General features: G+C 37.2%; 1 protein-coding gene and 1 long non-coding RNA gene across 2 annotated transcripts in view; one reads left to right on the plus strand and one right to left on the minus strand.

Annotated features, from left to right (window-relative positions):
• galnt9 (polypeptide N-acetylgalactosaminyltransferase 9) overlaps positions 1–27,696 on the plus strand; it is a 127,923-nt gene that overhangs the window by 64,104 nt on the left and 36,123 nt on the right. The window contains exons 5-6 of the mRNA XM_014022897.1: positions 9,168–9,365; positions 19,428–19,545. Coding sequence (XP_013878351.1) covers positions 9,168–9,365; positions 19,428–19,545 — 316 coding nt within the window. The remainder of the gene's footprint in view (positions 1–9,167; positions 9,366–19,427; positions 19,546–27,696) is intronic.
• Positions 5,409–9,161, minus strand: LOC106527888 (uncharacterized). The gene is made up of 2 exons (XR_001311437.1): positions 7,965–9,161; positions 5,409–7,876 (listed from the first exon to the last, which is right to left on the minus strand). It is a non-coding gene; the product is annotated as an uncharacterized LOC106527888 (long non-coding RNA).

A 27,696-nucleotide genomic window follows, 5' to 3' on the forward strand; every position in this document is an offset into this window, starting at 1 on the left:
GGCATTGGTTGACCTGATGGATAGCCCCTCATCAGAGCTAAACTACCAGCGAAAATCTGAAGCTATTATGTTTAATAATTTTTGAGCTATAACCACTTTTGTATGTCCAGATACACCCTTTTTCAGATAAATTGGGGGTCCCGGGGACGGGGGTCACTGATTGGTGGGCCTGATAGATAGATCTTCATCAGAGCTAAACAACAAAAGAAATCTGAAGTTTCTATGTTGAACAGTTTGTGTTATAAGCATTTTTGCATGTCCAGACACCTGCTCTTTGGATGGAGCCCCCTCCTCAAATATGGGGTGAATCGTAAAACCGTTGGCTGGCGCAGTGTAGGTCAGACTCATCTACAGTCCTGCCAAATTTCATGTTGATTGGTGCAGCCGCTTTTGTGCCAACACTGGATGGAAATAAATCTAGTGATTTTGCAGACTATTAGCGTTGTACCATTTATTTTCCTTTATTTTATTTATTTATTTATTTTGGTGGCAACTTTTTTTTTGGCCAGGCAGTGTATAAATCTAATAATTCTTCTCTGAGAGTTTCAAATGAATCTGTCTACTGTCCACTGGTTTGTGRAATATTTTGTCAACAGACAGTCAAAAACATTGGCATGCAAGGCAGCAGACAATATGCATTCCTTTAAAAAATGTTCCTTTCATTTGTTAATGTCATGGAGCTGTTCAATGATTGTGTTCTGCGGTTGCAGGAATATAATAATAAATCCAATGGTACTGTTATTCTTTTATACTAATATTGAAATGTATTTTTCCTGTCACAGTCTAGCAGWGGCTGAATCGAAGTGAATAAAAAAAGTTGTGATATTACTGAAAGCTTCAGAACACAGGCCAGACTGACCGCCAAAACCACAAAAAAGACAAGAAAACTGTATAAGCCTCTATATTTATGTATCATGTATGTTGGATTCAGCACTATCTTCTGAAGTAATATGAAAAGTATAATGTGGACTGATATGGATAATTTTCCAGTTATGCTTTCAATTAAGAGASAGTCTGTGTGAACATCATTATCCATCTATCCATCCATCAGGTCTCAGAGGAGCTGGTGCCTATCCATCAATCATTGTGAGAGGGGTGGGGTACATGTGGGACAGGTCAGAAAGTTCATCACGGGGCCAAACAAGAATTCACACTTTTCACTCACACCTAGGGACAATTTAGAGTCACCAACAAACCCAACATGTATRTTTTTGATCTGTGGGAGAAAACAGGAGAACCCATGAGTGCAAAGGGAGAACATGAAAGCTCCACACAGAAAGGCCTGGGGGCAAATACACGCCATTAGCTTCTTGAAGTTCAGTATGTTGTAGGACAGTGATTCCCAACCAGGGGTACGTGTACCCTTTGGGGTATGCGAGCATATTACGGGGGTACGTGGAAAAAATTCCCAGATGTTTAAAAAATAAATAAAAAAGGACTGGAATATGCATGGCCCTATTATTTTAGCAATGCAGAAAATGCAGATGAAATCACGGAATTTACACAAAATGGAATCCAGTATAAAATGCAGAAACTCTTGGAATTTGCTCATTTGGGTGAGTTTTTGATGTATTTTGGAAAATACAATAGATTTTGGACACTGCTGTTTTCTGCACCTGCCGTTACCTGGTTTATTTATTTAATTACGTATTCACTTTCAAGGCAACATTTTTATCTTTATGTTTAATTTGATTTGAAAAAAATAAAATAAAATGCCTGAGAATTAAACATTCTAGGGGGTTAAATAAATAATTTTTATTTAATAATCACTTGATGTACATTATAGTTTCAGAGAATCATCATTTTATTTGACAGAGGGATTACTAGTGGTATGACAAAATGACTCTGGGGGTACACAAGTCTAAAAAGGTTGGGAACCATTGTTGTAGGAGGCAGGAGACTGGCCAACTTTAATATACTGTTTATGCACTAAATTTGTATGTAAAAGCTGTTATTTAAACTGCCAGGCAAAATGACACTAAATGATTTCACATTGAAAGATTTGATGCATTTAAAGATGGTTACTGGCCGTTCCAGGATTAATTTCCCAACAAGCTGCACACAACAAACACATATAAACACTGCCACAATTTACTTTAGCCTTTTAAAGCTGTCTGAACAATCAATGAAAGAAAACATGTTTTTTTAACCAAAAAAAAGTTTCATCTGGCAAACTGTATTTGTTTATAAAATTTATTTAAACTTTTGCATGCCATACATTTCAGTTTTTCTTTCTGATTAAAAACATTTATTTTTACTGATATCGCATCAACTACATCAATTTCTAGAATTTTAGTATTAGAGATAGTTTGCTTTAAATACCTTTTTACAAATTATCTGTCATATTGGTGAGAAATAAAATCCTTATAGTTTACTGTAGATCAAATTCACAGAGACCTAATCTTTGTTGACTTATCTAAATGTCTGAAGCAGAAAGCCATTTTTGACATGCTTGCACACACATGGATTTTCTTTTTCTAATCCAGTGAAACCTCCAGAATGTACTTTTACAGTAACACAATTTTACAACTTTAACAAGGGACATGAGTAAATCTAAGCAAAACAACAGTAGAGAGCTTGTTGTGACTGGTTCAGTGTGCTGTAGATATGATTTATTGGAAAGTGTAACATGCGGTTTAAGTGAACAGGTGCAGATAAATGCACGTGATTGAAACAAAGCTGTTTATGAATAGGACAGAAGTATTTACATGTAAAATGAATAGTGGTAAGAGTTTTACAGGAGTTAATGCCAAAACATGATGAAAATAAATCCATGGCAGTGTTTTATTATTTACACACACAGAGAGAGATATTAGCCTTGTAATTTATGAGGCAGAAATAAAAGTTGATGAGATAAATGGACTGAGGGGAGAAAAAAGCTGTTTTTCTGCCTTGATGTTCTTCATCGTAGCACTCTGAGGCATTTACCTGAAGGCAGCAGCTCAAAAAGTCTTGGAAAATAATATAAATCCTGGATGGGGGTCAGTGGGACACAKATGTTTGTTTCAGTAGTTTGGAGCATCTGCTGCAGCTTCCTAACATTGGATTTAATCGCTGAACCAAGTCAGTTAGAGAAGAAGGCTGCATAAAACAGCTTCAGTGAGAGTTGAATAGAATATTGTGGGGTGTCCAATTTCAGTTTAGCCCCTTGAATGGTTTACAGTAAATCTTGAGAAGTTCAGCTCCCCTTTGAGATTTTCATGAATGAGGTTTTGTTTACATTACCACCATATTAGTATCAAAATCAAACTGGAAATTTGAATTTATGATGGTAATAAGATGACTGTATCATCTGCATAGAAGTGGAATGGGGCATTTCATAAATACTCCCAAAACTCGGGATACAATACTGTACCGTAAGAAGGTGCAGCCAATATTGTAAAGGTAAAAGTGTAGGGGGGCAAGCAAACATCCCTGAGGAACAACAATACTAATTGTTCAGAAGCTGAGTGTGTAAGCCAAGCTGCTGCCTGTTTGTCAGGAAGCTATGATCCTTGCTTGATCAAATTTACATGTTGTTGTTTTTCCCTTTGGATTCCTCCTTTCTGCAGCAGTTATCACAGTGAGAAACCTAAATGAAAGATTTGGTAATTGTTTAATGCCAGATGTTTTTTCCTGACCCAAAGGGCTTGAACCTACAGCCTCAGAGTTACAAGACTGTGTCTCTGACCACTTTAAGTTTAGATAATTTCTGAAAAAGTGTTCGAACAAATGTTGCCTGCAGCGGTTCGTTTGGGTCTATACTGCTAGCTGGCAGGCATTGACCCTAAGTCAGTTCAGGCATTAATAAATCCAAGTCATTTTCTTCTGCAGTTTRAAGAGTACAAGTGTTTGATACAGCAAATCACTCAGCTGTTCATTCTGATTATTGTCATCACCTCATTAACAGCTGAAAATAAAAATAAAAAACAACTATCGTTAATTTAGAAAACAGTCCTTGACTCTCCTTTGTCTTCAGCGATGTAGTTAAAGTCTGTGTAACGTGAATTAAGGAGTTTGCCTTGAAACATCTAAAAAGGTTTTTTAACTTCAAGATCTTATAATGAAGTGTGGAATTAGATCCTCATAATGAGAATTTCAGAATGTCAGAAATCTTTATTAGATCATTAAATGATGACCTTGACAGAATGGCTACATTTTTCTAAACAGTCGACCAATTAGTCATACGCTTGCTGAGAAAGCTAGAGTTATGCTCATTAGATGAAAAGCTGAGTTTTGTTTGACAGGAAAATGGGCCGATGTTGACTGAAGTTGTGCTTGATATTTTTTTGTCTTGTGAAGAGCTGTGGTGACAGAGAGCTGCTGATTAGCATCAGAACCTGCCTCTACAATAAATCATACTGCAACTGGAACTTTTACAATCAATCACTATTTCTACAGCCCTTTCCAGCAAACTAAAGGTACACAAAGTGCTTCAAAATACAAAAGTTAAAAACAATAAACAACAATGTAAAAATGCCAGAAAGCCGCTTTAGGTGTTAAAACCTGCCTCATCATAGTCTATCTAAACACAGTGAAATTGCCCTCTTGCTGTTTAAGAACCTCCTACTTTTTCATACACTCCCACTTCAACAGGTCTTTACAACAATGCTTATGGGGAGGGGTGCTCTGTGGGGCGGGAGCACAGCTGCAGACTGAGCTCCAGGGAGGAGCATTGTGTAAATRGACGGTGCTTTGTACCAGCAAGAGTTTAGGCAGCTCCACATGGCCACCACAAGAAATTTAAGGATTTCTTAAACATGCWTGAGTGAAYGCAACASTCTGGGTATGTTTTTGATGAGGGAACGACGTAACATAACATGAAGCTCAAAAGACTTGACTTTGCATTAGAAAAATGTACCCCTCATTTCTGCCTCAGTCCCTCACACACTTATCTGTCCTATTTGTCTCCCTGCCAGGTGTTTGTKATTTTTGTACATTAGGGTTTCCTTTACATTCTGTGTCTTCCTGTTTKTTAAATTAGTCCTGGATTGTGCTTCTCATGAGCCAGTTGCCATTTCCAGTATGCCTCCCTGTGTTTTCAAAGTAGATCTGCCATATCAGCATTTTAGGTTTTGATTTAAATCATTTAGCTTTGTTTCCTGTGTTCCTCGTGCTTTTCCCTGCACTCGAGTTTTGAACCTACCAGCAACATTGACACTTAACAATTAGATAGCTTTATCTACTGTATTTTTGAAAGGCTAACCCTATTGTAAACCTATATTCGTTCAGGATTTTTACACCAAGGTTGAAACAATATTAGCAATTTTTATTCCTAATTTTCATATTTGKTGCTTGAAAACATTTGAGTTGAGCTGAACTAAGAACATTTACTGAATTAGATCCGATGCTGAACCAAAGAGGATCTTTCTTTAAGCAATAACAGAAATGCTGCTTTTAATTTTGAGACAGCTAAATCTCAATTTGTGATATTTTCTATTGCTAAAGATTATTTAAATTCACAATGTTTTCACTGTGAAAAATGTAAGTTCAACATAAAGATTTACTGTATATAAGTACATATTTCTAGAGGGGATTTAGCAGATTTTTCATATTAACTTTAGACAAAAGCTAAAACAGAGTGCAGCACCCTCTGATGTTCTTCTGCCGAATGGAGTAATAGGGGTGGGAAGTGTGTTTGTGTGTGTTGAGTGGAGTCTAAAGGTAATTTATCATTCTTCGTGACACACAACACTTCCCATTTCCCTTACAGTATGCATATTATTTTTAACTGCAGTCATGTTTAAAGCTGTGTTTAGCATTTCAGCTCTATTATGTGTCAGTTTTAAAATACAGTTTTATCTGCTGCTCACTGGCTCTTCAAAGTGTAACAAAAATTAGCCCAAAAATACAGAATCACTATGAGGAAACAGCCCTTTTCTTTGTGTGGTTCTAAACTGGAAAGCTGGAAGATAAGATAACAAGTTGCTGCTTTTTAATTGTGCCTTTTTAGTGTTATTTACAGTTTTTTACATTCCCACGTTACTAATATGTTTCACACCAGTAGATTACTTATTCCATGATAGTTATTTCTTTATGTGTGTGATGTGAAGTTAATTCTCCTTGTTTGTTATCAAAATATCTCATGAAYCACTTGATGGGTTTTAATGAAACTCCCAAGTAATCACTGGCTATACATTTATAACTGATTTAACTATTGGAGTCAACCCTGTTTAAGATGGCTGCCACAGCTAAATGAGTAAACGTTTTCTTTGAATTGTTTGCATCTACTTTTTATTATTAAAATGTCACATGAACCATTGGACAAACTAAGAAAAAACAAATTAATGTACATCTACAACTGATTAACCTTTGGAATCAACCAAAATTCAACATCATATTACATTTTGATGCACAACAACTTTAGAATGCATTGTTTTTTTTTACTAACTATGATTACATTTTGAACCTTTAATTAACCAACCCATTGAACTTCTGTTTTTAACAGAAGGCCTGACTGAGTAAAGAGAATTGTCATTGTATATTTACAATAGAGCTTCATCATTTGAAAAAAGATCAAATCCAATTCTCCAAGTGAACCTGACTGTTGGGTTTGAAGAGGGTGAATTATCTTCCGTGGTATACAGATGAAACAGCAAATACAGAAAGAGAGAAGACATAAATTAAGTCAAAATCAGCTTTTTCCTCATTTCGAAACCTTTTATTATCAACCTTGTGGAGGCTTAATTTCCCCAAGACACAGGCTGAAGTATAAATTATTTGGCTGCWACAAACCCCAGAAAAATAAAAGGGCAAACACAAAATGACAAAACTGAGAAAACCTGCTCAAGGTTTAGAAAATGAGACAATTGTTTAACTGAGTCAGTAAAACGTGTAACTAGTATTTTTGTTCCACTGAAATGATTTCTAGGCCATCAGAGCGAACAAAGTAATATTTTCTATAAGATCTGTTGTAATTATCTAACAGAGGGGCTTGAAGCTTGAATCTTTTTTAATGTCCCCTTTGTTGGGATTTCTGACAAGAACTGAAAATCTATATTTGACATTTACCTACAGTAATTTGCTAATGTTACATTGTTTTGCTTTGAGCAAAATTGATAAGCAGATTTAATTTTCATAACAAGATGTAACTCAGTGTGAAAACACCAAATGYGTTTTGTCTGCTATGTTTAGCTTTTATTTAACATTTTCATGAAAACTAATTAGCAAGTTTATTTGTGTCAGTTTCTAAAGCAACACTTGCATAAATGTGAAATGAGTGCATTTGAATGCATTATTCAGTCTYTAACACTAAATCCTTTTGTTATACATGGTTCGGGGAATAAAAATAACTCACAAGTGCATGCTGCTTCAAAACACGGTGACAATGTGAAGAGCTGCAGCTTCGGCTAACAGCCTCGCTTCTGGTGGAAGAAAAGCTGAAACACCACAAGGGAAAGGCTGGACCCACTCCCACTGAACACTTTACCACTTTGTGGTTTCCTGGATCGGGAACAAAGGGGGTTGGTATCCGACAGAGGCTTTGGAGGGAGTTCGTTTTTGGAAGGTAGAGGTCAGGATGTGTGCAAAACGGTAGGTAAGAACTCCAGGTGATGGGATTTGTAGAAGTGGCACATCTTAGAGCAGCTTCCAAATCTTGGTTCAGCCGTTTAATTAGAGAGAATGAAATCCAGAGGAAAGACACAAATAGCATTGTTGACTTGTTTACAGACTTGGAAACAATCTCAAACTGTCAACTAGTTCTCTATGTGTTTAAAAATGTGTTTAATTAGGTTCAAGGTAGGCAGGAGTCCAGGTAAGGTAAGTGTAATCAAGCAGGCAGGCAGACCAAACAGGCTAGCAGAGTGTTTGCTAAGGCAGTTCATGAGAGGATCATTCAGAGGATGGTATTCCAGAAACTGAATTTGAAAGATGAAGGCAGGACACACMGAGGAATCTATGAGAAAAAGAAGAGAAGTTTGAATAAATTTAGAAGTGGCAGACAAAACACAAAGATTACTCAAAAGGCTGAATGTGAACTTCACCAAGTTCCATCGATAGTGGTTCAGCTCAGCCTCATGTAGTCGAGCTAGTCAGCCCAGATCAGTCACAGCCGGGTGCTGCAGCTGCAGCAATCAGCTTTGAAACGGTGGAAGAAAAGCCTGAAACACAAGAAGGAGATGGGAAAAGCCTGGAAGAGATTGGAATCCTGACAACTCCAGTTCCACATTAAATAAATTGTGAATGGACTTTGGGTTTTTGCTCAGATTAAACTGAAACTCTTCATTAGGATTTTGGTTTGCATTTTGTTGTTTTAAGAACTATTCATTAAGCYACACATAGATTAAAACATTATTTCTGCCATGATTTATGACTTCAACAGAAAGAGAATTTTTCAGCTCCTGAATCGGCATTGCTTACTAATTATGCTCTTCGGGCAATAAATGTTGCAGCATTCCAAGTAATAAACCTCCAATTCTAATAACTACAAAAAAYTGAAAGTTGTTGGTTAGTTGCTTGATTGTTGGTTAATCCAGGTTGGTTCAATACTCTTGTATGTGTTGTTTCTTTCTTTTGCATCTGAACTTATTTTGCAGGTAAACTGTTTTTTTCTCTCTCTTTCTGAAGAAAATTTCATTTAATGTAGAAGGGTGAGAATTAGAGTAGAATAAGGAACAAAAGGTGTGGAGGGAAAAAGTTGAGTACTAATCTTTATTTTTCATGTTCTGATGATTTATTTTACAAGTTTCAGACAAACAATGAACAWAAAATGACTTTTATTATTTGATGTTTTATTACTAAAATAAAAGCATTTTAGTCTTTTTCATGCTCAGCTGAGAAAAGTGTCTATTAAATGTTTTGAATGTTCAATAGAGTGCTGATTATCAGACAGTGCCGCTGAAAGCAATGAAAATGCGGAGATAGATTTTTTTTATCTTCACAGATACAGTTGTAATCATCAACTTTAAAAAACATATTTTTGATTGCTTTGATGTGTACATGCTAACAGCTTTTACTTTGTTATGGGAAAAATACTGTGTCTTATTCTTAACATCCATCAGACCAGTCTGGACGAACTTTGCTGCAAGAACTCCAAAAAACCAAGAGGCTTAAAATAGGCATGACTTAAATTTTTGCCCAGTGACAGATTGCTTCCATCTTCCTCTYCCTCTTCAACCGAGCAGTTCTGCTTCTGCTTATGTAATTCAGAACACCTTGTCGTYTTTTTTCTCTCTCTCTCTCTAAAGGTCTGAACCTATTCTGACCCGGATGAAAGAGGATCACACCCGCATCATCCTTCCAGCCATAGACAACATCAAATACAACACCTTTGAGGTGCAGCAGTACGCCAACGCTGCCCACGGCTACAACTGGGGCCTGTGGTGTATGTACATCATCCCCCCGCAGGAGTGGCTGGATAAGGGCGACGAGACAGCCCCGATCAGGTGAGGGCAGTGGCTGATGAACAGCGTTCATTATGGATGAGGACGTTTGATGAAATATGGATAGCTTTGGGATATGACTTATTCATGGAGTCATCAAACAATGGTGATCAGTGGTCCTGTGTGCCGCACACAAATAAAGGCTTCCTGTAGTAAGCTGTCTAATTAGCATGATGAATATCTTCATTTTAATGCAGGATCACGAGGCCATAATGATGAGGAGGTGTCCTTACTGTTACTGTGTTGTGTGTATATTATTACCCATTGCTAAATAAAGGACAGTGGAGGTTTAAAAAGTAACGATTTTAAAATGTAAAGTGCCATTATCTGTTAAATTAAGTCAGATTTTAAMTCTCAAACATTTAGATGATTGTATAATTTTGAATAATTATGAAATGGTTTTAGATCAAAAGAAGCAAACAATATAAGATTTTAACAACTAGATGGAAACCATCCTCAGTCTGGTCATGTCCCTGTATGCCCATGCTGTTGCAGATTGTTGGACCAGCACTAAAAAAAAGCATAATTCTGAAAAGTTATGATGTAACTCCCTGTACAAAATAAATTAGAAAAAAGTCATCTATATCATATGAGACCACCAGGCAGTGGGTGGAAATGATTGTTGAAATATATAAGAATTGTTCAGTGTTAAACAGTCCATGTAATTGCAGTGTTTTTGTGAACATTTGCTACAAGTATGGTGTTGGGTAGTCAACTTCAGGATAACATGTCTGAATGAAACTTTTGCTCTGCTGTGCCCTCACTGTAGGCTATAAGATCAGCTACACATAGGATGATACAACAATTTCACTCAAGCACACAGCATCAACAGGAAAAATCTCATTTTGACCATTCTTTACAAACCTGCCTATACCAGAAAGTCTGATTGAATYCTGATTTGTTTTTACAGTTTCTCAAAAATTTAAACATTTGATGACAAAAAATGCTAACAAACAGAAACCTATTTTTTGTTTTGTTTGAGTTGAGAACAAAAAAAGTCTAGTCAACCTCCTTATATAGAACAATWTGTATTTGTGTTAAATGAAACATGACTAAGCTTTTAAAGTTTGCTTCAGAAACTAAAGTGTTGCTAAATATCATGGGCTTTGTTATTAACCCTTCAAAGTAAATACATTTGACATTCTTTTTTTGTGTGGTTTTATGAACTTAACTAGCTCAGAAACATATCAGGAAACAGCCTTTTTGGTCTGATCTTTTCTACAGACAACATAGTTTTTAGTATGTAACAAGAATTCTTGTTGAGACCCATGATTTTAATTCATGATGGTGTTCTCCAGCTGTGCTCTAAATCCTACAATCAGTGGTAGCAACTATGTTGAATGTTTTCCACTCTGGGTAAAGGAGGATTGATATGTGTGTGTAAACATTTTTGCTACATTATAAGGACCATTTTCCAAACAAAATACAGCCTTGYGGGGACCTAATGCTTGCTATGAGGACCAATGCCTGGTCCACAGGAGCACAGATGCTGATTTTAGGTTGGGGGTCAGGTTTAGGACCAAGGTGTGAATCGAGTTTAGGATAAGATTATGGTAATGTATGTACTGGGATAGTTAGGTTTAGGGTGGAAGAGATTGGAAAAATGAATGGAAGTCAATGCAAACATATCAAAGCTAACGTTTGTGTGTGTGTCTGTGTGCATAATTCTGCCTGCCGGTAGGGACAATTTTTTGACCATTTCCCCAGTGAACACAGCCTGAAGAGGACCCATTGTTCCTTATGGGGACAAAAGCCTGGTCCCCATTGTGGGATTTACCTTTGGTGGGTCAGGGGTTAGGTTTAGGACTAACTTGTAAACTGAGTTTAGGTTAGGTTTAGGGTCAGGTATGTACCTGTGAGGTGTTGTTTAGTGTCAGGGATCAGGGATAGGCTATAGAAATGGCTGGTAAACAAATGGAAGTCATTGCAAAATCCCCATGAGGATAGAAGAACAAGCACGTGGGCGACTGTCACATGGATACATGACCTCTACAGAGAAAAACCTTAGCAGGAATCTATGTGGACTTCTTCTATGCTGCTTCGGAGGCTTCAACCTTGATCCTGAAACACATTCCATGTTTGACACTGAAATGAAATGACTATAATTTTGCTCATGGATGAAAATAATTTCACTGAAATCAGAAGTTACATTTGTGTTGTTTTCAGTCGAGCTACAAATATTGGACATTTTTTCAGCCCTGWTGTAAGAATTTCATCATTTTATCAKTACTGAAATGTGTTTCTGAATTCTGTCCAAAAGAAACCAAAATAAAATTCCCATCCAGTTTCATTTCAGCCTCACAGTAACACTCTCATTAAATACAAGGTGTCTCGTAACAAGGATGCGATGACAGTTTATATCGTGGGACTAAATATTGGTTGTTTTCTCCAAGTGCCATGAAAATCATTTATTACTGAGAATCAGCTGCTGGACGTGGGACGCACAAACAATAAAAGAAGGAGTTCCAGACATTGCTGAGTTGCATCCGTTTCCCTGTTGACACTTTACTGCCAATGGACAGATCGCCTCAGGGGCCAGATGAAGTGTGTCGGCCATGTGGATTTCTATTGGAAATCATTGTCCTGCTTGTTTTCTCAAGGTTTCTGCCCATCAACAACAGAGGCTCTGACATCCTCGGAGCTCAGCCATGCGGTCTTTTCTAGCTGCTGTGTTAGATTCAAACAGAAAGATGGTGAAAGAGTGCACACAACTGTTATACTCAGGGACTACAGAGAATTAAAAACGTCTTAAAAACGTGGGGAAAAAAACAGGTTCACCTGACATGATTACTGACCAGACAAAAAGTGAAAATGGCTAACTAAATATTTTGATAGATAAACAAAAATGTGGACTCTCCAACTTGAATGACATAAAAAAAACAAGTGTTTGAAAAATGAGAGGCCCCACACTGGAATATGTCTAATAACTTATCCAGTCTGAATCGGTAGTCTCTATTTTGTTTTTTACAGACAGGTTTCAAAAAGGCAGCTTTTCTACAAATTACATTGTAAAGAGAAGTGTTTCAAGAGAGTTTGTTGCCCATCCATCCATCCATCCATCCATCCATCCATCCATCCATCCATCCATCCATCCATTATCTTCCACTTAATCAGAAGTCAGGTTGTGGAGGCAGCAGCTTGAGCAGGGAAGCCCAGACCTCTCTTTCCCCATCCACCTCTTCCAGCTTTTCTGGGAGGACACCAAGGCATTCMCAGGCCAACCGAGAGACATAGTCTCTCCAGTGAGTTTGTTGTTTTACTCATTTTTGCAGGAGTAGCCACCAGGGGTCCTTTGGTAAAAATAAAAACTTGAGATAAGAACATGACAACCTTAACTTTTTTTTAAAATACAAGCCAGGTCTTTTTCCTATGTGGTACTAAATCAGATACATTCAGTATCTGATGTTTTTAAAGCGACCTCAGTCTGAACGGTCATATTGCATTTCATCCAACTTTTACAGCACTGAGGTAGGGATAAGTGGATCAGCCTAAATGATAATAATGATACTAACCTCATGCAGTTTAAATCTCAGAACTCCAAACATGAGCACCTTCAGCTYGTACATGTCTACCCCTGTGGATGTTTACCTGTATATAATAAGCCTCAAAAATTCATAATTTTAGAGGTGTGTGTGGGTGTGTTTGTGTGTGTGTGTGTGGGGTGGGGGGGGGGTGTTCAGGGATACTGTCGGCTACAGAGATGCCMGCGCCTGCAGCGCAAAGCAGGATGACATAAGGACGGGAGAACTTATTTCTAGCAACAAAATGGGTTGGAAGCTGGTTATTCGTTGTTATTTATTGTTTTTTTATGTCCTACAGGCTCTGACATGTTAAATAAATTGGAAACTGAGTTTCTGAAAAAATSCGTRAAACTTGAAATWATCCACAATATTGCTCTATGCGTCTGTATACCTGCAGAATGAGTGAAAATCCATGTAAATTATGGACAATGTGTACAACTTGACATSTACTGAATGTCAGCTGCAGAACAGAAGTCCATTTTTTTCTTCTTTACTTTTTTTTCATTTGCCATGTTCTATGACTGAGAATGTACTGCAACAAATGATACCAACATTAGCGTCGGATATGACAAGTGACCAATAGAGTTGATTTATTTAAAAAAGATGAAAACGAAAAAGACGCGTTTTTTGTCCAACTGCAACCAAAAAAATGTATTTAAATAACTTTGTAAAATTGTCTGTAAACTCATATTTTTACATGGTACATATTACATTTTCAGGTAATATAAATATAGAGGTAAAAACAGGTGCCTGCTGAAAAAAAGCTGTGTTCATTTTCTTAAGAAACAGTGATTTAAATACTCTGGTTGGCTTTATCTTGCATAGAAGGATAAAATGTTCATGATGCAAGCAGTGACCAACAATAGGTGGTGTCCACAGGACAGATGAGCCCTGCAGGCTGACCATCTGTAAACCAAAAATAACTTAACCTTGTGATACTGGATGAGTAAACCAGGAATACCACATCACTGGTTTCAGAGATTTAATAACAAAGACCCACCATTAAAGGAATTTATCACCGAATGTCWTCTATGTCACAGATTTAATCAATTTTAATTTGAAAAATGACACATAGCTACAGTATTTTGGTTAAGCCATGACAATATTAACCATATTGTAAACTGTGATGCAATATATTGCATATGCATGATCTGTTTGTGCTTGAAGCATATGTCCGTGACTGTCAGCTATTACCACACTGAGATTTTGTTCAGCTTCAGTAAAATTCACTGTAATAATGCCTTTTGTTTTGCAAAGTCTAAAGTTGATTGGCTGTGGAGGTCATTTTAAATTAATAAGTTGTTAATGTACAGCTATACTTACTGTCTTAGAGTTGTATTGAAACGATCATGTTCATGATATACTTTGGTTACAGGCAGGTTATCAGATGARTTGACATGAACAGCTAATGTTGAGGTTTAAGGTAAAAACAAGGTTAAAAATGTTTGAATTGGGTTAAACTCTAAACATTCATCGTTTGTAGAAGTCAACCTAATGATTACTTTCTGAAAGTTTTGTTTAAATCTGTTCTTTTGTTTGAGATTTATGTATAATGTATAATATGTATGTATATACATAACAGGACAGTCTAACGAAAACATGTATATTTGCAAACACACACACACACACACACAATGATCATTCCTCCAAGTGTTCAGCAGCAGACAATTAGAATTTGACATTTAAGTTACAAGAAACATAACATTTAACAACATTTTTATTGTTGTATGAAATCTGAACTGTTCTTTATCATATTTACTAGGTTGTTTATGGAAGACTGAATGTTGCTGCAACATCTCAGTTGAAAATGAAGGATTGATGAGGTGATTCTTAAAGACACATCAGATGTATGGTATTTAGCCTCTCTTTACAGCATTTTAAGAGGAACAGATGGCTCTAATTACTCACATAATTGGCTCCAGTTAATTGGTTCTGGTGGGGGATTCACTTTAATATTGCTATTTAATCACTTTGCACATCAGACAAATAGGAGCAGCTCCAAACTTTGATGGAAATTACTTCTTTTTTTTACAACTTCAAATTGCCTTTACATATAAGAAACTTTAATGCTGATTGTTATGGTGAAAACCTTTTAATGCAGTTTAAGAGAATCCGGGGCAGAATTTATATGCAGCCTGGGCATGGTTCGTCTTATTATTAGTCACCAAAGGAAATCCTAAAATGTTTTTACCTGTTTGTGTGTGTGTGTTTGTCAGTTCTTTTTAGGAAAATTACTCATCAATCCTTGCATGGATTTAAAYGATGCTTTCAGAAATGAATAATTGACCATAAATCAAAAATACATTACCATTTGGTGTCACACCCATTGAAAATGGAGCACAGCTAATAAACCTTAGCCTACACAAAAAAAGGACTTTACCTGAATGATTATGACAGATATTTTAAGTGAAAATATGGTGGTAAAAATTACAGTCATACATAATACKTGTAGTACTAACAAATTGTGTGAGATACTTTTGCATGAGAATACTCWWTTTTTTTTCAAAGTTTGATTCCATCATTTTTTAACATAAGATGATTTTAGTCTRAATCACTGGCATGAAGGTKKTAGRCAACACACTAGGCCTTAAATTTTTTAATGTGTTGCACTACTTTAAGTGCTGAGTCTGCGCTTATACAAAGGAACAGTATTGATGTTTCCCGGAAGTTCTTTCCAAAGAGTTGTGCTCTAAATATGAGACAAGGTAGGTCACTTCTCAAAAGAAAAGAGAGGATGAGGTGAAGATGCTGAGTGTGTGTGTTTTCATCTACACAGACAGTTCCGGCCCTCCCTGTCACCCACTTGTGATTTCAACAAAAGCGYACTAAGGAAACACAACTGCACCGTGTGAGGCATGAATAATAAAGTTATGCACAACGAAAATTGCACCCAACATGTTTAAATATGTCTTTGATCCACTGGAAAAAAAGAGACAAAAGCTCTCCGCTTTTGTTATGCAGAAGTTTTGAATTCTGGTTTCTTAAAGCTGTTGTGCAGCGAGCAAATGAGGTCACTTTGACACAGACCGTTTCACGTTTTTCTGAAGCTTTAAAGCCACTCACAGAGCAGAATTTGAAGAAWGGCTTTTCACAGAACTCTGAGAGTTTGAGACCCAATGTCAGGTTTATTTATGCCCCGATCCCGGATGTTCAGAACAACACTCAAAAGTGATGGCCCACGCAGAGTTTTATATTAGGTCTCAACTTAAAAGCTCTGTTCTCTTTGGCTCACATACTGTACGGCCCTGAGCACTCTGACTCAATAAATCTCAGCGCAGCTCCAGAAGCACTTTAAAGCACCGCTGCCGTGTCTCCCAAACTGAGGCTACAGACGCACGCCTGCCTTCAGTCCATGCGAGCTGCAGTGTGTATGCTGGACTTGCCCCAGGCGTTAGACCAGACTGATGAATAGAGCTGATCACTGATCTCTGCACAATAATAATACAGCCAGCATGTGAAGGCTGCGACCTGAGCTTTTAAGAGCTGTCAAGATGATGGAGCTGAGAAGTAAGGAGAGGACTGGGGGAAGGTGGGGGGAGTACTTTTATGGCAATATTTCTTTTTAATTTCTGCAAAGCAGAACATCATTTTGGATAGGTGCACTTGCACAAAAATGTGTTTTGTAATTTTATATAAATGTGTGGAAAAGTGTGCTAAAATATTAAAGATGTAGAAGCTTGGGCCAAAAAAACTGCAGATTCTGACATTTAAAAATATTTATTATCGCCTGAAAAGTCAAAAGGTTTTTTGATTATCWGTCAGAAAAATGTCTTGCGAACCACTGGACAGATTACAATAAAACACTCAAACAGTGGATGTGCTTCAACAACTGATAAACCAGAGTCAACCTAATTCTGTTTTGGTGCCAAAGCTTGTCAACATTGGAAAACACAAAAGTGACTAAAACTAAAACTCTTAAAAGTCCTTTTTTATTTGTGTTTAATTTTAGGTTTTTTTGGTGTGTTAGAATTTTGTTCAAAACATTACAGCAGGCAAAAACAAAATTGTGAAGTTAAATCTTTTTCTTTTTGTGTAACCAAATAAATTTCTCGTGTTGCTCAAAGTACTGAGCTGGTAAACACTCAAGTAGCTGAGTGTTATTCATAAAACACACTGTGAGCACACCATCTTACAAACACTCAAAAACATATGTAGTAGATTTATTTTAAAAATATATACTATTAAAAATAAAATCACTGCATCTGTTTTTTGAATGTATTACATCGGATTATGTATGTTTATTTTATTTTTCTTAGTTTGGTAAAAATGGCTCCAACTCCATCAGTTCTCAACATTTCTTGCCTGATCTGATTTCTTCAAGGAATCTAAAAGGCAAAGAAAGTTTAAAAAAATAAATAAATAAATAAATAAAAAAAGATACAACTGGACTTCTATTCTGAAGATGAAAACTATTTACTTCCATCCACAAAGCCTTTTCAACTCAAAATGTCTGGAGTTGTGTAGAGTTCCAAGCTTTGACCTTGAGAGGCCTTGTAGTGTTTAGATTCACATGTAGACCTGGACCTACTCGCCCTGTTAGGCTCTTTGTTTGCCTGAATCACAGGAGAAATGTCTTGATCACATATGAAGGTGTAAATTGGGGTGAAACTGAGTAGGAATCAGACTTAATGCTGCATTGTAAGTTATTGAAGGTTGAAACCTGAGCCTTCATCCTTTATTTAAAGTTATTTCTCATTTGATGTGAAAGAAATGTGTTCATTTTGAAAGCATGAATTAAAAACTCATTAAAGTTTAGACTTTAATATTTATTTTCACTCATTTYAGAGTTACCCCAACCTCACAGCGCTATGGGCTGTGCACTCAGAGCATCTCTCTGGCTCCAAAGACCTGAGCAAAAGAGTTTTGTATTAGAGTCAAGTCATGCCCCCAAAATTCTTCTAAAAGCTCAGTAAAGATCACAGTAATACAGACATGATGATTGCACAGTGATTATAAAAATATTCCAAACATCTCAAGAATGTGTTTATATGAAGTTCTTTTAAGACTTAATAACATATCTTACAGAGATAAATGGCTTCCTTCACCACCCTCTCTGTCCAAAATATGAACATTTGTCCCTTGTCCTTGATGGACAGTTGAGTCTCATCATGTAATTGACGTCATTGATTATTTTTGAATTATCGGTGTAGCACTACTATTAACATATCCACCATTAGATCTTAAATCATTTTGTTCATGAAATGGTAATACACCTATTTTTCGCTTTCAAAAAAGTTAATTGAAAACTCGCTTTATATCAAGAGAAATAACATCTTCAAATAATATCTAAACAGTAGCTTGCTCCTTTGTTGAGTTTTTTATCTGAACACATTTTCTTATTTTATGCCATTGAACCCTGTTTGACCCTACTTCCTTTTTTTTATCCCGACTGCTGTGAGGAAACTCCAGGCAGCGGATTTGTCAGACAGAGACTTGACCTTTGTGCTGTGTGTGTGTGTGATAAAGGGCAGCTGTTGTTCAGTGCTCACAGCGACAAACATCATGGATAAACTTCCCAAATTTCAGTTCAAGGAGAAATGGTGTCCTTRCCTCATCTGTCAAGTTCAAGCAAAAAAACTTGCAAGTGTTTTTGCTGTGGACACCTTCCAGCACAAATCTGAGGACTTTGAACCAGAACTGTACAGTAAACCCTGAACAAAGTCAACATTCACCACTCAAAATAATAATATTGTGTTATTTCAGCTTCATAATCAATCATTTTCACAATTACTTCTTGTCTTTTGCTTATCTAAAATTGTGTTTGTTTTAAATCCAGTACAGTACAGTTGTGTTAAAATGTAATATAGATTTCCTTGTTCATCCATATTAAATCACTTTTTGTACAACCCCAGTTTGAAGAAATAATTTCAATATTTCTACAAGATGWTTAAACCAGTCAGTCCATCTAAGAGGTGCTCAGATGGGGAAACAACGCTGGATTTTTTTCCCCTGCTACTCTCATATTGARTGTTCACATTTTGTTTGTTCAAAACCTTAAATTAGGAGCAAACACAGTTTAATTACAGCAATGATCAATCTTTCTGTGCATATACTTATGGTCTTCAGTAAAACTGGTCAGACTCCTGGCATCCTGATTGGCTACTTGTGCTGAACTTTTAACCAGTTGTTTCTTATGGGTCACCTGATCTATAAATGTAGGTCAAGACATTTTCAACTGATGTCTTGTAATGAAGTTTAAGAATCAACTGGAGCTTACAGTTGATGAAACCAAGTTTTCTGGCAGGTTTATAGGAATTGGTGGGAAGCTGTAAACAGAAGCAGTACAGAAAACCAGGGAGAATCAGCCCACTTTGAGCATGGCTGTCATTTCAAACATTTCTTTGCAGCTCATGATATTATTTTATGAACCTTTGCATCATAGTCAGTTTTTTATCACTTGTTTTTTTCTCACAGAAATGTTAGAAGGATATTTTATATTACTGGTAGATATATTTTTTAATGTGAAAATAAATATGAAAACTAATCTTTTAAGCTTTTAAACTAAAAATTTAACATTAACATAATTTTCTCTTTGCTCATCCAGAACTCCAGCTATGATTGGCTGCTCCTTTGTGGTTGATCGGGAGTATTTTGGTGAGATCGGCCTGCTGGATCCAGGCATGGAGGTCTACGGAGGTGAAAACATCGAGCTGGGAATGAGGGTGAGAACCACATACACTGACCTCAGAATGAGACTTGTAACAAATAAAATCAGATTTCTTAAATACTTTTAAATATATAGTTAAAACTCACTGAAATACAGTGGAAAAGTCTGGAAGATTTTCTGCAAGAAAACTTTTTTAAATCATCTATTTTCAAAGCTTGGATGGATTTTATGCAGCATTTTACATCCCTGCAGASAAAACAGCTACAATTATAAATGCACTATTTTTGAAGGTGAAGTGAGGTGTAATGCCTTACATGAACCATCCTGTTTGAACTATTTRGTGAAATCTATAATCAGACTTTTGAGGAGCTCATAATATGTTCTGCTGTTGCTGCCAGAAGGATCCAACTCAAGACACAAAACCCAGAGGCGTCAACAGAAACTGTGATTAAACAGTTACTTAGATTGAAATAGAGGGGAAAATCCCCCCACATCTTCAGCCAACCCAACGGCTCTAAAGCCTGCATACAGAAAATGTAAATGTCTTGAGCTGCATTTTATGCTTCATGAGAGCGGGCGGCTTGCTGAAGAATCGGTTAGGGTTTTAAATTCCGAAAATGTTTCTCCCCAGCCGAGTGGAACCGCTCCGAATCTAAGACAAACTCGGTGGGATTATTGGAATGAAGAATGCTCGAACTCTTCATTGAACGTCGTCTACACATCCTGTTCTGAAATCTCCAGATGGCTTTAACGGCACCTCTGAGGTGCAGAATGTGTTTGAAAAAGCACTGTTACGGGGAACCGGAGGATGGATCATAGTTTACAAATGACCACAGTGCCAAATTGAAGCCTGGGACGTTTATAGTTGTTGATGACCATTTCAAAGCCTTCCATTATTCTGCACCATGTAGCTTTCCTTCTATACAAGCAGCAGGATTTTTCTGCCTCCTACAATAAAGAGCCAATCATTTGGCATCTCGTGTTTCTCACTGATTGTTGTTTTGTTGGCATTATAGAGCGATAACTCAGCAGTTTCTGTTGAATAGCCTCCCCCAAGGTTACCCAGTGTTTTATCATTCAGTGACACTGCTCATATGTGCCTAACAAACCATGCAGCTGTGTCAGACGAGGTTTATGGGGTGAGATCGATGCAGATATGGTGGTTACATAAACTTAACTCTATTGAACTCTGTGATGCAGTGTAACATAAACCGGCTCTGGATGTCACACATGCAAGGCTCTCGATTTTTTTTCAACTAAGAATATTTAGAGTTTTAATTCATGATGTGATGAAAAATATCCCTCGCTTTCTGTTAACACAATGCTGCTGCGAATGCAATTACCTCCTTCTGGTCGGTTGCTTGTCTGAGCGGAAATGAAACACATGCCAAAAGAGAAAAGGAGCCATTCAGCACATGTTCAAGCTTGAATAGGTCTTACAGTCAACCACCGGCTTCACTTATTTATAATCTACAGCCGCTAATGGAATGGAGTTGGGCTTCTGGTGCGGCGGCCACAATTACTCTGCCATGGCTGCACCGGTGTGCTCGTCGCACCGAGTCGAGCTGGTGTCGTTTGAGGAAGGGTTTGATTGACATGAACATGTTTAACAATTAGCTTGAGCAGCTCACAATAACAGAGACTGCCCAGTATCGTCTGACTGCAGGAAGCTGATGAAAGGCAGGATCCAGTCTGAGAGGTTTGTGTGGGGTGGGGGTGCTGGCTTGTTGAGGGTAATAAAAGACATGAAGGATGGAGAGAACGAGTCACGTTTGTAAGCAGTTTGGGAGCAGGAGTGGATTATGTCATGGAATAGCTTTTTTTAAGAAAAAAGAACAGAATAAAGGAAAAAATGGGAAATAAACCAAATTTCTGTTGGTTCAGGTGTGACATACCCGATAAGACTGGAACTCGCAAATCTGCAGAAGCACAAGGACAAAAATGATTAAATAAAGGCCTACCATTCCTTGGAGGACTGCYTATCATGCTCTGCCTTTCATGCCGGAGTTTTAAACTAAGAATATTTTAAATGGAATAGACCTATAGTTATTTTGGTCTAACCTTGTAAATGTTATGCAGGATCTCATGCGATATGTGAAAACTAAAGTGAAGCTAATGCTCAGATACTGTGTTGAAGATAACTCTCAGCTACTACAAAACCAAAACTAGCTCAGTAGCTGGAAAATTGATGGTAATGTCAATTAGCTGCAGTGGCCATTATGAAAAAGAGGTGACTCCACTAGTTGTTCAGTTGTAGATGTGGCTTCTTTTCAAGAGTTTTGTTGAAATCRTGAAATATTTTGCTAATAGACTGATGGGGTGGAYGCCCATATTTAACTACTGTCAGTGTGTGTGGGGGATGATGACTGGCTACTATCATCACCAAACGTTAGCTCAATGCCTGTTAAGTTAAAGTCATATCCATGTATTCTAATGACTGTTGGCAGTGGCAGCCATCTTTATTTAGGCTAAGTGCAAAGATTAGTCAGCTGTAGTKTCAACCTATGATTGCTTTCTGAAAGTTTCATTTAAATGTGTGCAGTGGATCAGGTATTTTGCTTACAAGCAAGCAGAGGTGATTCTAATARTTATCAGCAAAGTTATAAATACAAATCTTGTACACTCACTCATGACAGCCACAGCAAATTTTAGCTTCAAATCTGCAAAACTATGTTTGCTAAGGTTGCTTTGCTGCAATGGCCATCTTGCATTGGATTCACTCCAAAGTTGATGAGTCAAAGATACAGTATAAACCTTATGATCACTGTCTGAAAGTTTTAATATAATCTGTTTGTCATTAATGAGATATTTTGCTARCACTACAGACACACAAACATGGGCAAAACATAATCACTACTTCACTTTTGATGGTTTGTAGATAAAACTGAGACTTTGAGCATCATGAAGTGAARGATGGACACGTCTAAAGACACTATCTGAAACGTGCCCAGTTTTAAGCTTCATAATCAATCAATAAAAAAATGACTGAAGTGGATGTATCACTGAATCAACAACTGACGCAGCTCAATGTGTTAAAGAATCTCCTGCTCCTGACTTCACAGCCAGCAGAGGAATTGAACGCCTTTGTTAACCGTTGTAAATGACCTGTCTGAATGTGCTGCTTRCCACAAAGGTCCATGTGCAAACACAGAAAAATGCTTCTGGTCAGAAATGATGAATTCTGCCAGATGTGTCAATATGAGTTTATCTTGTAATGTRCCCCCACCCCCAYCCCCCAGCTGCTTCGCTGATGGAGCATCTCAGGAGTGCTGAGCCTTACCTTTCATTTCAGAGTGCCTCTGTGATGCTGTAGTGACTCTGTCTGCAAATAGATCACACCAGATGTACCGGGGATGTCCTGAGTCATTACATGCAGTTGACTGTATTAACACATTCAATTATTTAACATTTTTAACATATGAGCAAACATGCAAAGAAAATCATTTCAAACAATTCACAGTTTACTGTATATGTGTAACACATTTGTATAGATCTCTGCTTCTACTGAAAAGAAACATATCAAGGTGATAATAAATGTTATAATTTGTTTTGAACCAACAATTACAATAATTTATTAAAATGTGCAAATTTATACAAGTCATAAACAAAGTGATTTCAGAGTCATATGTAGCAAATATTAACAGGTCCAACTTAAATTTCTTATGCAAACTAATAATAATTAATAACACCCAAGAACAGTCAGATTTAGTACAATAGTGATTATAGAAGTTGTCTACATGAGGACACCAGCAGATTACACTGTATTTTTCATGCATCAGCAGCAGGCGCCCACTGATACAGAAAGAGACCTGGAGCAAAATCAGGCTCAGGACGAGTGGCCATCTGTCCCAAACAGGTGGCTGCGAAGAAAAAAAATAAGTACAGGAACTACGATGTATGAGAAAAAAGAAAAAAGTGTGAGGAGAGGTGATTTGTAAGCGAAAGCTTGTAGCTGCAGACAACGTTATTCAGATTCAAACAATTCGGCCCAAACTCAGTTTTTATAAAATAAGGTTTATAGATTTGTCATAAAGTTAAAAAAAAGGTTGTCTGCTTCCTGAACCCATTCTGGGAAGTATCTCATAAGATCAAAGCTTGATCAAAGCTTGAGCATCATATACACTGTAAAAAATGAAATGTTGGATTTACTTAACCATGTTATGTGGCCTGGTTCCACTTAAATGAGTTGAGTAAATTCAAAGCAATATACCAGTTTTTTAACCAAAGAACATGAATATGTTGCTTTGAATTTACTCAACTCAGTTAAGTGGAACCAGGTCACATAACATGGTTAAGTAAATCCAACATTTCATTTTTAGAGTGTYGCGCTATGTCATGTTTTTGGCTGCTGTAAAATAGAAAAAATTCAGCACAGTCAAAAAAATCCAATCATGTTCAGGAATTTAAGCTAAATAATTATTGTTATTTACCCTCTGTTGTTTAATATCAGTATACAGGTGTTTTTCTGGCTTTGATCAAATTCATCTCGTCAAGCGCGTATATTTAATCTTAAGCCAAGTAGACCTTGAATAAATGCATAGGCTATCACCTGCTACCCTTCATTCTAGAGGTTTACATTAAAAAATATATAATAAACGATGAATTTGGAGCCACTTTTGTCAAATCGTAAAATAAAAGATTATGCATGATCTTTTAATAATTTAACCATATTGAATCAGGTTGACTTGAAAAATGAATCAACTGTAGATGTCGATAACATTTTTGCCTGCTTTTTATCTTTAGGCAGAAGGTGATTATAAGTAGGAGTATCCAAGTACCCATTTTTCTCCAACCAAGTACGAGTACTTCTGTTTGGGTACTCACTGGTACCAATTACCAATACAGAGTACTGACTGAGTTAAGACTTAAACATTCCACAATGGCTTTAAAAACATGTTTATTTTATTTAGAACGAGGTGTCTCTTATAGGCCTACAGTCCCTCTGACTGTACTGCATGATATATACTGTGGTAACATCTAAAAAATTTAATAAATAACAGACTTTTCACTTGAAATTTAAACTGTAACACATTCAGTGGAGTATAAATACTGGTATTGGTATCGGTTCTGAGTATTGGGGCAATGTGTGAGTTTTAAAAAGGCTGGTATCAGGCCTGATACAACACYGATAACAGTATCAGGACACCAATAAAAMTATYACTAAGCTTCAAATAGTAAAATAAAACTAAAGATTTTGGTAAGATTTCTTTTAAAATTAAAACGCRGTRTAATTCTCTGTTCAACACTATTTTTATTTAAATGTTCAGCTTTGGCCTCAGCAGCTGCATATTTGTTGACTTTACTAATTAATAGTCACAATCACTGTTCCTTCCCTCAAATTTAATTTATTCAAAGTTAGACATTTTTTTTAAAATATTAATTTAATCATGCAGCTAAGACATGATGGTTACAACTTCCTTGCCACAAAGACTAATCTGGGATGAGCTTACTTAAAGAACRTGCCAGCAGGAAACAATCCAAGGCACTTTATGAAGTCTGTCTCATTTTCACCACAATCCAATCAATCAGACCAAGAAACTGTGGTGTGATCTCTTCAGGGTGGCCTCCTCCCCCTCTTGATGACATTTAATAAGCTCACATGGAAGTCCTTTCAAAGTTAATGAACCAAAGAATTATTTATTTATATGTTTTCCTGCTTTAATGCCCGGTCTTCATTACCACCTGGACTGGGCCTGGAGGCACCTGGTCCAGTTCTCCTTGTAGAGAGGAAACTGGAGCTAATTAAAGCCCAGCAGCACCGACAGCTATACAGGAAAGGAACATAAATACTCTTTTCCTGGAGCCCCATATACAGCCTGAGCAGAGGTRTTAAAGAGTAATGACAGTTTATACTAACGCGTCAAGATTTTATTATCATCCTTCGCCCAAAGGTAAAAGATGGATGAYAAYGTTTTTGGCAGGTGTGTGTGTACCAGGTTTTTGTTGCCTTTTTAAGACATTAACATCTACCTTGTTAGAACCAGTAAYCTTTTTTGGGACCAGTGCTTTGACCTAATATGTTGGAACACCATTGAGRTGTTAGGGGTTAGGTTTAGGAYTAAAGCATGAATTGAGTTTAGGTTGKTGTAAGTTATGTACTGGTAAGGGTTAGGCTACAGAAATGATTGGMGTCAAAACATRGTCCTAATAAGGACAGAAACATAAACATGTGTATGCTTGTGAGAATTTGTCTGTCTGGCACCAAAATAACTCATGATCCATCCATCAATCCATCCATCYCTACATCCATCCATTTTCTCCATGTTTCTGAGTCAGGTTATGGGGGCAGCATMTTGAGCAATGAGGCCCAACATCTCTTTCCCCAGCCACCTCTTCCAGCACTTCTGGGAAGACTCCAAGACATTCCCAGGCCAGCCTAGAGATAAAGTATCTCCAGTGTGTCCCAGGTTTTCCCAAGAATCTCCTTCTAGTAGGACATGCCTGAAGCCCCTAGGGAGGCTTCCAGGAGGCATCCTTACCAGATTCCCAAACCACCTCAACTGTCTCCATTCAATGTGGAGGAGCAGCATCYCTTATTTTCTTACCCTATTTGCAAGGGAGAGTCCAGATACCCTGTGAGGAAAACTAATTTTGACCACCTGTACCTGCTTTCTTGTTCTTTCGGTCACTGCCAAAAGTTTGTGATCATAGGTGGGGGTAGGAATGTAAACCAGCTGGTAAACAGAGAGTCTCACCTTACAGCTCAGTTCCATCTTCMCCACAACAAACCGGTACAAAGTCTGCGATACTGCAGAGGCTACGCTGATTTGTCTTTCAGTCTCACGCTCCATTCTTCCCTCACTCAGGAACAAAACGCCAAGATAATTGAACTCCTCCACTTGGGGTAAAACCTCACCCCTCAGTTTTATTGAAATTTGCAGAACATAATCAATGACTGAACTTTTACAACTSAATAACATTTGGAATCAATTTGGGTCAAGTCACTAATCAACCTTAGCAAACACAAAAATGCCTGTAAATCTGGCTTATGTCGGCAGTATAGGGAATATACTGTATGTTTCCATAAGGAATTATCTTTTTTTTTCTTATGTTCTTTTTTTTACTTAATTTCCTGATTAAAACTCTGCAGAACATGCAGCATGTGCTGCTTTCAAACACAAATTCACTGGTTAAAGAGATGAATTATTCAAATGAAATTAAAAACCAGTTGTTGGCAATAACAGTAAAAACATTAATCATTAAATTCTGCAGAGCTGTAATGAAATATTCTCATCTTCTTTTTTTTTCTTTTCCTGAAAGAGGTCATACAGATTACACAAAAAGACTTGCAAATGTATGAAAGGATTCTCCGGGGCTAACAAACCTACTCTGACTTGTCTTTTCTTGTTTGAAAAAATAAATAATCTGCTGTTCCTATTTTTAGTTCAGTTGGCTTTTTTTCCAAGCTTTGTGTGGCTTGAAAGTGTAAAACTGTGCAAAACAAAAATCCTTCCAAGACATGGTGTCAGAGAAAGAACTGATCATGATTTTGCTCCACATTTTTTCAATCCTTCATAAATTTAAATTACACTAAATAATGTAATATATCAGCTCTCTTTGTATTAAATAGTTGTACATTTACCTCCTATTTTCCAAAGAATAGACTTTCATTTGCAATTAACTCAGCAGCTCATCTAACTGTTTTTCAACCAAAGCAGTCCACTTTTCTTTCTTCTCAGCTCAGGTCTTTCACAAAATTTTTGAATAAAACAAGATAAAAGCAGATATTGAGGATGGACCTTAAACACTTTTAGTTAGCACTTTAATAGGTGCTGTCCGGTGTAGTCAAATGTTGTTTGTATATTCTGACCAGCTCCCACAAGATGCATTCCGTTTTTTGAGTGTTGAAGTGTGAATGGAGGATTGTCTCGTGTCTCGTGTCCATGTAATGGTTCAGGTTCATGCAATAGCCTCATTCATAAGACAGCTCAGTCCGGGACTGACGCCTGTCCTGTCCTCCTTCGAGCATTCGGAAAAACCCAAAGGTGGAAAACTGAGTAAAATGAGCCTGCCTCTGATCCCACTCTGAGCCCACAAGTGAGGTAGTATCAGATCCGGGCCCAAGCTGGGCTGACTGACTTGTGAAAAAGCAACATGTGGTTCTGCAGCTCAGAAAATGCTAATGAGCTGATGACATCAGTGAGCGACTGTAGGATTAATCAACAGATTTATTACAGAGCGAACATTAAAGACGACACAGAACAGC

Source organism: Austrofundulus limnaeus, unplaced genomic scaffold (assembly GCF_001266775.1).
Source record: "Austrofundulus limnaeus strain Quisiro unplaced genomic scaffold, Austrofundulus_limnaeus-1.0 Scaffold347, whole genome shotgun sequence".
NCBI lineage: Eukaryota > Metazoa > Chordata > Actinopteri > Cyprinodontiformes > Rivulidae > Austrofundulus > Austrofundulus limnaeus.